At 49.6% G+C, this 13,417-nt stretch overlaps 1 protein-coding gene across 1 annotated transcript; it reads right to left on the bottom strand.

The window, feature by feature from the left end:
- Nucleotides 1-5,368: 5,368 nt before the first annotated feature.
- On the bottom strand, nt 5,369-6,136 carry LOC125543303 (nodulin-related protein 2-like). Its single transcript, XM_048706609.1, has one exon. The coding sequence runs from the start codon at nt 6,051-6,053 to the stop codon at nt 5,583-5,585; it is 471 nt and encodes a 156-aa protein (XP_048562566.1). The 5' UTR covers nt 6,054-6,136; the 3' UTR covers nt 5,369-5,582.
- Nucleotides 6,137-13,417: the final 7,281 nt, after the last annotated feature.

A 13,417-nucleotide genomic window follows, 5' to 3' on the forward strand; every position in this document is an offset into this window, starting at 1 on the left:
ACCGAAGAGGAAAAAGAAAAGGCGTGAGAAAAGCGACCCTTACGCCGAAACCGCCTGCGGCTGCTTCACCACCTTGTGGAAGCGGGCCGCCTTCGCGGCCGCTTCGTCCCGTTTGGTCGCCGCCGCGGTACCCTTGGGCTTCTTTAGCCGGCTGCCTAAGTGGGTCGATGCGGCCCGGCGTTTCTGCGCGCCACCACGAGCAACCGGCGCGGAACAACTTCGGCCTCATCGTCATCCGGCCAGTCCTCAAAGGTGGCCCCGAGCCCAGGGCCGCCTGCCTCGCCGCCTTCCCCTACGATGTCGTCTTCCATGGCGGCCTCCCCCAGGTCCGGGTCGTCAACGTCGTCCATCGTGCGGTCAGGGAGAAACTGGCGTTCCACCCCCGTAGCCCCGGTTACCGGCGGAAGAAGGGGGTTCTGCTGAAAACAAGCCGACTGATCAGAAGTCGGCCATCTTGAACCCGACGACAAGAAAAGAAGAAAAGAAGAGAAACTTACCACAGGTGGAGGATTGACGCGAGAATACGTCTCCTTGCCGTACCGCCACTCCTCGACGAGCTTGCAGTTGGATATATAGTTCACCATATAAGACACCTCGTCGTGGGGCATCTCCTTGGTGCTTAGCCGGCATGGGTTGAAGCGGCCGCTCATCTGACAAATCATGTGAGGTTGGCCCTGGAGCGGGAGCACCCAACGCTCCATGAAGGCGGCCACCAGGTCGGCCCCGGTCAGGCCCTCCGACTGGATCATCACCCGGAGCCGTGCAACGGAGGCGGCCCCACCCTGAGACAGTGACCTGACCCGGTAGGACCATGAGGGCTGCCTCCCAGCTGGCGGGCCGGCTACATAAGCCGGCAGATTGACGAAGTCACCTTGCGGAGCGACGTTCTTCACGTAGAAGTAAGATTTCTGCCAGAGCTTCACCGACTGGATCAGCGGGATGGGCGGAAACGGATTGTTGTCACTCGTCTGCCGCATGGCGATGAAGGCACCGCATGGGGCGGGCACGCCCGCGACAACGGTGCCAAGCTTGCACTGGAAGAATTCCCCCCAGAGTTCGAGGGTGGGGACGACGCCAAGAAAGCCCTCGCACAAGGCGACGAAGGCCAACAGCAGCATCACCGCGTTTGGAGTGAGGTGATGCGGCTGGAGACGATAGAACTCGAGGAAGGAGCGGAAGAACCCGCTCGCCGGTAGGCCGAAGCCGCGCAGGCAGTGCGTGCGGAAGATTACCCGCTCGTCCTCCTCCGGTGTCGGCGAGATCTCCCTCTCCGGCGCGAGACGGACCCGCACGTAGTTCGCGCCTGGCAGCCGCCGCGTTCGGCGGAGGAAGTCGACGTGGTCGTCATGGATGTTGGAGCCATCCCAGGAGTTCGACAGCGCCATGGGGACGGCGCGGCAACGAGAAAGGTGCGGCGGCGGAGAGGCGCGCGACCCTGTCACGACAGAGCAACGACGAGCCAAGAAGATTGGCGGAAGAGCCAGGCGGCGGCAGGAAGCTGTGGCGACGGAGAGGAAGAAGAAGAAGGAAGGTGCGGGGCGAGGGCGAGCGTGCGAGCGTTTGCCGCTCCCCCTCCTCCCCCTATTTATAGCCTCGTGCGGCGAAGCCGAGGAGGTGAGGCGTGGGGGACGTGGGATTAACTGCGCCCATTCCCCCACGTCCCGCGTTTATTGCGTTTTAACAGCGTGCGGAAACCGCCGCTGGGAGGCGCGCGGTCCGCCCGGGCCACAGAAGATCCGTGCGTGGGCCGAGGCCCGGTAGTGGCGGGCCCCAGACTACGGCGATGTCCCGTCGCGCGCGTGGGCTGGCAGGCTCTTCCAGCTGTAGGGTGCCATCTGGCGCGTAGGCGGCGAGCGGTCAGCTCGCAGCCTGACTTGCGCGCCCCCTGATTCCCGCCTTCAAGCTTCGAAACCTCTAGAAGACGGCGCACCAAACCAAAGCCGGTTCCCAGTTGCCGGCCCCTCAAGATAGGAAGCTGATTGAGCTTCTCGTCTTTTTTTCAGCCTCGGAGCCCAACCAGCTTCGGGGACTACTGTCGGAGTAAATGACCACGGGTAGCCTAGCCAGCTCCCCTTGGCTCTCCAGAAAAATTATAGGCCGAACAAGCCTCCAAGCATCCAAGGCGTGGGGCCGCCTTCCCCCAGCTGGCTACCTCTCAGGCCGGCTGCACGAAGGCGGCCCAGCCCTAAAATCCTCGTGAAGAAAACCACGAGAGGGCCGGCTCCAAGAAGCCAGCCATGAGAAGGCCGACTCCAAGAAGCCGGCCCCCCAGCAGGCGGCCAAGATCGTGCCCTCAGAGTCTGCACCCACATAACGGCGATGAGACGGGGCGTGGCTACAGAGCCTGCCACCCCCGAATCCCGGGACGCGCATGGCCACAGTGCGTCGTACGGGGCGGCCATCACCCGTCCGGCACAACACTGTTGCCATATTGACCATGACGTCACCCACGGCGAGCTGTTGGTACGACCCGTGGGTGGCGGGCCCCATCCGTCAAGGAGACACCCAATAGCCGGGTAGTTCCCTCCCTCGAGGGAGGCGCCTCATTAAGAAGACAAGAAGAGGTAAGGCTACAACGATAAGCCGCCCGGCGGCGGCACCATAGCCATCCTTACCACGACTGAGCCCTCGTCACCAGAGGCGAGGCAACAGTAACCAGCCCCCGACAAGACCCCCAAGCGGTGGGACCGACCTGTCGACCAGAAGGCCGGTAGCCGGCGGGGTCCACCAATCGGCGGGCCCCATCGGCCGGCGGAGAAGCTGGCGGGCGTAGACGCAGACAGCTAGGGCCCACGCCCAGCTGGATTACCATTGTACCCCTGGGGGGTAGGCCTATATAAACCCCCCAGGGCGCCCATGCAAGGAGAGATCTTTGGAGGAGTTTTAGACACCACGTCGAGAAGAGAAGTAAGCTAGCCTTTCCCTTCTTCTCCCTCTCACCGAACAACTCAAGGAGCCTCTTGTAGCTACTTGTCGATTTAGTGACCATGCGGAGACCCCGCAGAGGAGCAGTAGGGTGTTATCTCCATGGAGAGCCCCGAAGCTGGGTAAGATCCGCCGGCGTGCATGTCTTGGCCTTATCCCGTTTCCAGGCACCGGCGACGTTTTGTTGGCTCCCACAATGATAAGCCACCCGTTGGCATATGTCGCACCAACCACTCGACATGGTCGCAGACGACGAAGCGAATGACGGCGGTGCCGATGGACAATTTGTTAGGGCTCAGGGAGGTTCGGGAGCGCACACGAGAGGTCGGCCAAGGAGACGGCATGGGCGTTGTGTGCCGCTAGAACAAAAGTAGCGCGAGAAGGGAAAAATGGCGAGGTCTAGGGCTGCCAGGGCGTCAAGGGGCACTTGTAGGACGCCGGGGATGTGGCGGATGGCCAACACATGGCCGATCCGCTGCGTGGACAGGCGCACGGCGGCCACGCAACCACGTCTGAACAGAGGAGGAAGATGACCTCCAGGTGGGCTGGGCCTTCATTGTTGACTTACGGCCCAGAGGCATAGTGGCGTTTAGCTCTTTTATTCTTTCCTTTTTGGCTTTTTATGTTCTCTCTCAGGTTTGTATTTCTTTGTGCTATGAAATGAATTTTTGACTATGAAATTTGGCACATAAATATTAGGCAACATTTTGAGCTACCCCACCAAGTGTCAATTTATTTTGAAGGGTATAACTATTTGTTTAATCTAAAAAAGGTCAATTTAATGCTGCTGGTTCAGTTTTAAATAGGTTAAGGGCATTTTAATAATTCAAATAATGTTAGATGATTCATGACAATTACATAGTGAATATCTGAAACCCAACCACCATTTTTGTTTTACTGTTTGAAAAATAATAATTTGACTTGCATTTGAATTTCAATTTGACTTGAGTTTGAACTAAGTGACAATTAAGCTTACCAAAATAAAATGACAAGGCATCATTAGGTTGCGTTCATTGTAGCTTAATTACAGGGGTGTTATAGTGGTGCCGCTTGAGTCCTACCACTCTGCCCGAGATCCGCCTCACTTGCTAGCGATACCGCCAGCGTTAGGTGGAACTGGAGGCCGCCTACAAGGAGTTCGACGAGGTAGCGGACGAGGTGTGGGGCAAGACCGACGACGAGGAGGACATTGCTGGCTCCGGCGAGCCGCGCCTCGCCGCCACGACCACAAAGCCGGTATGTCTGCGAGCATCGCCGGCAACGAGAAAGAGTAGTGCATGGTAGGTCGCCGCCGCTCGGGTCCCAGGAAGGCCACCGCTCTTCCCCTCTACCCGAGGCCAAGCTTGGCGGGCTCATAATCGCCAGCCAATTAGTCGCTCAAGTTGCGGTGGCGGAGGCAGAGCTGGATAGCGCCAAGGTAAAACTGGAGAAGGCGAAGGCAAGTGTCGGAGCTTCAGTTCTCGGGGCTCATGGCCGAACACGGGGAACGGGCACCGGTGATCTTTTAGATTAATTTTAGAATAGAAGTGTGTCTGAAATAATATTAAAGTCAGACGAGCTCCGCTTTTACTTGAATTATGTCTGAAATGTAATGAATTTCATGTTTATATAAAATATGTCGTGTTTGCATGAATCTCTTTCGTTTTATATGAAAAACCGGCAGGTCCACATGGTATAGGGCCATGAGCAATTGACAATGAAAACATCATGCTTTAAGGCATCTTCAAGGCGGACCCTTAACCACCCGCAAGCGTCCAGACCGTGTAGTCTGGACACAATTTGCTATTCAACACGGTCCTGTATCGATCCGCTGAATGGTCCGGACCATTTTTTTCGGGCAAATTAGAACCAGAGTGAGGGGTTTTGCGGAGTCCGGATATCCGTCCGGCCAAACAAAAGGCATCACGTACCGTCTCTACTCAGCGTCCACTCAGACTGGCTAGCATTTGGTGAAAGACTTTATGCTGATTGCGTTACATTTGCCATAAGATAGTGTGGAATACATGTGTGCATTTGGCAGAAGGTGCTAATTATACTTGATTAGGCGATCATTGCTATATTAGACGGAGCATAATTAGCGTAGCATTTGGCGGAAGCTAGCTTTCCGTCAAATACTTATGAGTAGCATTTGGTGGAAACTAGTAGCTTAGCTATTAAACAAATTAAAAATCACAGTAGCTTACGAGTAGCATTTGACGGAAACTAGTAGTTTAGCTATTAAACAAATTAGAAATCACAGTTGGTATTTCTTTAGGCGAACATTTCTGGTATAGGTTTGGATGGATGGCTTCCGTATCCCTGTTGTTCAGACACCAGTCCGGACCGATCTTCGGACATATAACCTGTTCTTTTACACGTCGTTGTTGGAGGGCACCGCAAAGTTATAAATTATTACTCCCTCTGCAAATTAATATCAGAGCGTACAACAGAAATCCTGCAGTCGGGAAGAAAGCAGCTACCTAGCTCAACTTGATTATTGATCATCATACAGTCTACAGACATACATGACTTAAGAAACTTTAAACTTTACAGAACCAGATATCAGCAGCTAACATAATTAAGCACAACCACAACGTTATACAGTAACAAAATACAGAAGGAACGCAGCGCACAAACTTAGCGAGAGCTACATGCATGTAGATGCAGAAACCAGACTTCTACTTCATGAACCCCTGAGCCATCTTCATGAACCCGCCGCCGCCGCCGCTCTCCTTCTCCTCCTCGCCACTCTTCTTCCCGGACAGCGATGCAGCCCCCTTCATGACGTCGTCGAGACCGAACCCATCGGACGCTTTCTCTTCCTCCGCGGCGGGTGCAGGCGCTGCCTCCTTGGGTGCATCCGGCTTCGGTGCGTCAGCGGCAGCAGGTGCGTCGGTTTTCTCCTTCTCGGTGCCGCCGGAGCTGTACTGTTTCAGGTACCCCTCGGCTTTCTCGAGGTACTGCCCCACCGGCTTGTCCTCCAGCTTGCCGTACTTGGCGGCGGAGTCCAGCATCTCGGCGGAGGCGCCGGCTACCTTTTCCTTGTCGATGCCCTCGACGCTCTTCTGCTCGTAGGCCGTCTTGGCGGCCTCCGCGACCAGCTTGCTGCTGGACATCAGGTCCCCGGACGAGTTCTTCTCACCCTCCATTGGAGCTTAGGTGCCGGTAGCAAAATCTTTTGTGGCTTAAGAGTAGGTTAGTAGCAGATGGAGTGAAGAGGATATATGCTAGGGATGTCATTTTATAGGTGGAGGAAGATGTAGATGGCATCGGCAACAGAAGGGAAAGCTACTTGTGTGGTTGAGTCTAGTACTAGTGGAAAAGAAAATATCTTCAGATGATACAAGACACGTAGGGGAAGAGAAAATTTTGCCCAAGTAAAATACTCAATTTGAGTGTTGTAGAAAAATAGTATAATTTTTAGTTCGGTATTAGACATGAAAAACAAATGGTTATTTCTAGGAGCTTCCAGTGGATGAAAAGCTATTTTAAAATGGTATAGTGTAAAGTACTGCTTGAAAATTCCTATCAAACTTACTTCTACAAATCAAACAGACAACACAGAAAAGGTTCTTAAGATTTTGATCCTCCAAATTCTGTAATAACACATTGTAAAGGTACTTGAACTAAGAGCAGGTTGCCAGTGTTATTGTGTATCCCTTCTTTTAGTGCTTGACTGCGAAGAACCGCAGTCACGAAATGAATTTTGTTCTCACAAATCTCAGTGGATAACCTCTTTAAGATAAAGTGGCAGATATGGAATCAGCTAAAGCTCTTGTGGTCACAATCGCAAGTGGATTTATGCAAAATTAAAAATGAAAGAAAGGAGCCAATATGGCGGGGATACGTGTCCTCTTGCATTGAAAGTGATAATTACCTGCTGAACAGGGAAGATGTCCAGGGATCCCAGATGTCGACTGTCGGCAGAGGCAGCACCGACGCTTTGCTAACGGCTGAAACGAGTGACACGTATTTGGTGTACCCCCGCCAGGGAAAAATATCGGATAAGTATGAGGTGCCACTCTTGCTTCCATGCTACAGTACCAATTTAGAAAATTCAAATTTAAAGGTATAAAAATTCAGAAAAAACGTGAATGTTCACCACACATGTGTCCACAGCTCTTCAGAAATTGAGATCCAAATTCAAAGCACACATTGAGAAACAAAAAAGACAGATCCATAATAAATAGTGTCAACTGCCATCTTCGACTCCCAGGTCACCATCGCCTAAGCACCACGTGGGGAATTGTGGGTGCTCTTCACCAGAGGGGACAACTCCAGCGTCGTCCTCATCACCGCCCTCTCCGGCGGCGCCCTGGTCCTCGACGCCGCCTTCGTCAGCTCGCTTGTCGCCACCGCCTAACCCCCAGGAGGGGAGCCGTGGGCAACCCGCGCCGGAGGGGACCGCTTCATCGCCGTCGTCATCATCGCCCACTCCGGCTTCTCCGACTCGACGTGGTGTCATCTTCTCTTCGTCCGTTCGAGCTGGCCAGGAGTCTGCCATAGCTGTACTTCGCGCGTTATCATCCACTCCTCCGCCGCCGGGGGGGAGGGGTGCCGGCACCCGGACTTGAGGAGGCTGAGGAGCAGCCCCTTCTTTCTTCTTCGTCATCGTTGCAGCAGCCAACGATACCTTGCGGAGTTAATATGATGGACTTCGAGGCGGATGTTACTCCTCCATCGCTGAGGCGCAGCGGGCGTCATCATGTTGGGGCTGACGGATCTGCAGCCACCGATGAGGACTCTATGGTGAAGGCCATGCGTAGGACTGCTGCTCGTAACCTCGACTTCGAAGGTACTCCCTCTCGCAAGTCTTTTATGTCTTTTGATAATTCCAAAGTATCTTCAAATATTACTAGACTTGGGGTTTCACTAGGACGTAATGAGAATGAGATAGATTTTTCGGTCAAGGCTTTAAAACAAATGGAGTTCGACCGGCTTACGGTTGCTCCGAAGTTGTCGAGCTTTGTCGACCCTCTCGTGTCAGATGAGGAGTCGGAGGATGCTGATGCCAATCATGAAGGCAAGCTTCTCTCTCATTTGGTTAAAGACACGACTGAAGTAGACCTTGATGATATAGTACGCGACACTACGCTTTTTGAGCTTGTCGCGACGGTGCGCAAGAATAAGTCTAACTCAGCAAAGAAAAGAGGGCGCTCTTCTAAAAAAGTAAAGAGCTCTAAACATAAAGTTGGTTCATCATGAGAGGCATGTTCTAAAATAGCAGAGGTCTTGGCGACTTGGCTAAACACAAACACATTGCCGATTGTGTAAAGGACCATTCGTTGGATTTTGTGGCTATCACTGAGTCAGGCAAACGTGATTTTCCAACATGTGATCTGGACCACTTTTCATGTGGTTTCGATTACGAATGGCACGTCTTACCACCGACCGGGAGGTCCGGGGGAATTTTGCTAGGTATCAACTCTACATACTTACAACTATTGTCCACATCAAAGGGGGAGTATCATATCAAATTTCACATTTGAAATAAGTCCGACAACTTCATCTGGAGTCTGGTAGCTGTATATGGCGCCGCTCAAGAGGAATTTAAATCTGCATTTCTAAAAGAATTAGTCAACACCTGTCGAGACAATCCCCATCCCATGTTAATCGGGGGGGATTTTAATATCCTTCGATACCGGCAGGAAAAAAACAATGATCGGTTTGACACTAGGTGGCCCTTCCTCTTTAATGTTGTTATTGACAGCCTCAATCTGAGGGAGATCATGATGTCTGGTCGTTAGTATACCTGGGCCAATAACCGATCGGTGCCAACCTTCGAAAAACTGGACCGGGTGCTAGTTACTACTGACTGGGAATATAAATATCCCCTAGCCTCGGTTCGGGCACTAGAAAGAATTGAGGCCTTATCGGATCACGCTCCGTTGCTAACCGATTTTGGACAACCAATCCCATGTTCTAACTGTCACCAGTTTAAATTTGAACTGGGATGGCTCACTAGAGAGGGATTCTATGAACTAGTTAAGAAGGTGTGGGCGCGCGAGCCTCGTGGTAACACACCCGTTCAACGATGGAATAATCGAATCCGCGCCTTGCGTCGATTCCTCCGAGGATGGGCCAAACATACTGCGGGCATTTACAAAAAAGAAAAATTGCGTTTGTCTACTTTAATTGATTCCCTTGATAAAATAGCGGAGGTGAGGTCTCTTTCTGCTGTTGAGATTGAGCAAAAAAGTAATCTTAACGAACAGATTGCCCGCCTATTACGCGAGGAAGAGATTAAATGGTACCAACGTAGCAAAGCGGATTCGCTGGTGCAAGGTGATGATAACACGAAATACTTTCAAATGCTAGCTAATGGTAGACATAGAAAGAAACGTATATTCGCCCTTGATCAAGAGGAAGGCCGAATGGAGGGGGATGTACCACTTAGAAATTTTGTCACTAAGTTCTACAAAGACCTTTTTGGGCCTTCACCTGAAAATAATTTCCAGCTGGACGAATCCGTTACTCATGATATTACTCAAGTTACTGAAGCGGAAAACGAATTCCTAACCTCTCCGTTTTTTGAGGAGGAAATTCGAATCGCGGTGTTTCAGATGGAACACAATAAGGCGACGGGACCGGATGGCTTTCCCGCTGAGTTTTATCAATGCTTTTGGGACGTGATTAAGGCAGACTTGGTCCAGTTGTTTAACCAGCTGCATTCCGAGGACCTTGATATTTCCCGTTTAAATTTTGGGGAAATTGTCCTATTGCCTAAGATTAAGGAGGCTAGTCGTATTCAGCAATATAGAATGATTTTCCTTCTCAATGTAAGTTTTAAAATTTTTACGAAGGTAGCGACCAACCGGTTGAACAATGTAGCTGACCATGTCGTAAAACCCACTCAAACAGCATTTATGCAAGGACGCAACATATTAGATGGTGTGGTCGTCCTGCACGAAACTGTTCATGAACTACACCGGAAAAAGATGAACGGTGTCATTCTTAAAATTGATTTTGAGAAAGCCTACGACAAAGTTAAGTGGCCCTTTTTGTTGCAAACCTTGCGCATGAAGGGGTTCTCACAAAAATGGTGTCGATGGGTAGAGAGTTTTGTATCTGGAGGTAGTGTGGCCATAAAAGTTAACGATGACATTGGCAACTATTTTCAGACAAGAAAGGGGCTTCGTCAAGGCGACCCCGCATCTCCTATCCTGTTTAACATTGTGGCTGACATGCTAGCTACCCTTGTTGAGCGGGCTAAGCTGGATGGTCAAATTAGTGGGGTCATTCCACACTTGGTAGAAGATGGTCTATCCATCCTACAATATGCGGATGACACGATACTTTTTATGGATCATGATTTAGATAAGGCAAGAAATCTTAAGCTGCTCTTATGTGCTTTTGAGGAACTTTCTGGTCTCAAAATTAATTTTCATAAGAGCGAACTTTTTTGCTTTGGCGAGGCTGCAGAATTAGCACCCGAGTATGCCGACATTTTTGGATGCCAGCTTGGGCAGTTTCCGATTCGGTATCTGGGTATCCCCATACACTATCGGCGTCTAACTATTGCTGAGTGGAGGCATGTGGAAGAGAGACTTGAGAAACGTTTAGCCAGTTGGAAGGCCAAACTCTTTTCATATGGGGGGCGATTGATCTTGATCAATTCTGTCCTAAGCAACATGGTTTTATATATGTTGTCCTTCTTCCACCTGCTGAAAGGGGTACTACAGCGGCTCGATTACTTCAGATCCAGATTTTTCTGGCAGAGTGATAATGAAACTAAGAAATATCGACTGGCTAGATGGAGCATATTATGCAGACCTAAAAGTCAAGGGGGCCTGGGAATCCAAGACCTTGAGATTAAAAAGATCGCTCTTCTCAGCAAGTGGGTTTATAAACTACTCACTGAGAATGGAGTATGGCAGGAAATCATTCGCAACAAGTATGTGGGATCCAATGCCATTTCTCAAATTTATTGGAAACCTCGGGATTCACATTTTTGGAGTGGTGTCATGAAGGCCAAGGAATTCTTCTTCCAATTTGGGACCTTCTTGATTCGGGACGGTTCTCAAGTTCGTTTCTGGGAAGATACCTGGCTAGGGAACAACTCACTAATGGTGCAATATCCGAGCTTGTATAGGATTGTTAGACATAAATTTGTCACGATCAAACAAGTCTTAGGACAACAAAACCCCGATATTTCTTTTCGTAGGGATCTTTTGGGAACTCGTCTGGCAGCATGGAATGAATTACTCACTCGCCTGGATGACATTCAACTGTCAGATGAGCCGGACACTTTTCGATGGAACTTGCATCAGAATGGCAAATTTTCGATCAAATCCATGTATGATGCAATGTTACATTGTGATGCTCCAGTAGATAACAGGAAATTGTGGAAGCTAAAAATTCCTCTAAGAGTGAAGATTTTCCTCTGGTTTCAAAACAAAGGAGTCATTCTAACTAGAGATAATCTGGCACGACGAAACTGGCATGGTCCCAAGTCATGTGTCTTTTGTCAACATGATGAGTCTATCAAACACTTATTTTTTGAGTGCAAGTTCGCACGGGCAGTTTGGGCCGTGGTCCAGGTAGCTTCAAATTTATACCCACCATGTACTGCACGGAATATGTTCGGCAACTGGTTGCGGGGTATTGATAAACAATTTTCTGCACATATTCTTGTGGGAGCGGCGGCCTTATGCTGGGCAATGTGGCTTACCAGGAATGATATAATTTTTAACAACAAAAGTGTCTCATCTCCTATGCAGGTTATTCATGCTTGTACACGATTGCTCCGTACGTGGTCTATCTTGCAGAAGCCGGAGGACAGGGACCTTTTTATGATGGCGTCTACCCGGCTGGAGCGTACGTCCTGGGAGGTTTTCTACCCCCATGGATGGCGGTGTGATTTACGGATAGGATCTACCGCTCCTTAGGCTGGACACGATTTATTGCTTGGCATTGTATCAAATTATTTTATTTTTAGAGTGGTCTGGATGTTTTGGCTGTGTGCATCTAGCTATGCAGAGGCCGGGCTTTCTTTCAATATGATTGTATCACCTCGATATATCTATTCAATGAAAAGTCCTTTATCGAAAAAAGAGAAGACAAAAGATAAAATGGCACTATTGACATCTACATTTCTCTTTTTTGTATCTCCATCTATATATCGAATTTCGATTTGAAAATTTTAGGCGTTGTAGACAAATGTCTAGTGAACACAAATGATTTTTATTTATAATTTTTTAAACATCCGCTTTTTTTAAATGATATCATGGAAGCATGATGGTGTGCCTAGAAAAATAAAGGAAGAGCGCTCAAGGCATCTCCAAGCGGATCCTCAAAACACCCGCATATGTTCGGACCAAGTTGTCTCAATGTAGTTTGCCATCCAACATAGACCCATTTGTTCGGACGCGAATTGGGAAGATTTCCGAGAGTCTGAACTGCTGCCACGTAGGACTCCAACACCCCAACCCACTCAAATTCCCGTTATGGGTCACTTTTCTATCACTCCGCCCCTACTGCCTTTTGCTCTGCATCCGCATCCTCCTTGTCCAACGACGCCATTATATCTCTCCAGCTGCCGTCCAGGCATTGCCGGGCATCGACAACCCCCACCCACGCTTTCATCTACCTTGGATTATGCCACCATCCACACAGGATCCGTCGGTAGCTAGGTACCCTCCGCCCCCAGCCAACATCGTCCAAGGCGAACACCACGCCCCATAGTTGTTCGGTCAAATGCCATTGAGCTTTTTTTGTTGAACTTATTGTTTATTTCTAGAGTAAGCACGATGACGGGTTACGCGTTGGTGGAGGATGAGTTGTTATGCAATGCATAGAAGGTTGTATCTGTGGACTTTGTAGGTAGGAGGCAAGTGGGCTCGGCGTTTTGGCAAAACGTGCATGCTTTGTTTCATGAGCAAAAGTACTTCATGCCCTCCGACTTGCATGTGTCCATGATCATAATGTGAAGTCGCTAACCTATCGGTGATACATCATCTCCAACTCTGTTATGAAGTTTTGCGATGCGGTTGCACGAGTGGAGACAATGTGTCCGCCGGGCTCGTGAACCATGGAGATTGTATGTTTTGCTTCTTGTTGCTCTACATGTTGGTCAATTCATTTATTCACTCAATGCCGGAACTAGATAATCATCACATTGTGTAGCCCAGTCGTCCTACTGTGCTATACTATAGGACCGAGGGCAAGCCATTTATGTTCATGCATTTGTTGGATGAAACTCAAGGGGCACAATGCATGGAAGGACATATGTGGATTTTGACTCAAGTATCATCGAATTTGTTATCGATGAACTCAAAAACTTGTTGAACATCTAGTTATCTGGGATGTAATATTTACATTTGAACTAAAGTAGGGATATTTGCAAGTTGTTTTATGGATGAATTGTGCTATTTTTCATAATTAGCTTGTGTGTGGACTTAAGAAAAAACGAGCAAATGTTATATATGTGTCCACGGATCAGTTCGGACCAGTCCATGGACAAATAGTATGTTGGACGTTGGAGACGCCCGCATGTTGACGAGATTGAGAACTT

Source organism: Triticum urartu, chromosome 3, assembly GCF_003073215.2.
Source record: "Triticum urartu cultivar G1812 chromosome 3, Tu2.1, whole genome shotgun sequence".
Classification (NCBI taxonomy): domain Eukaryota; kingdom Viridiplantae; phylum Streptophyta; class Magnoliopsida; order Poales; family Poaceae; genus Triticum; species Triticum urartu.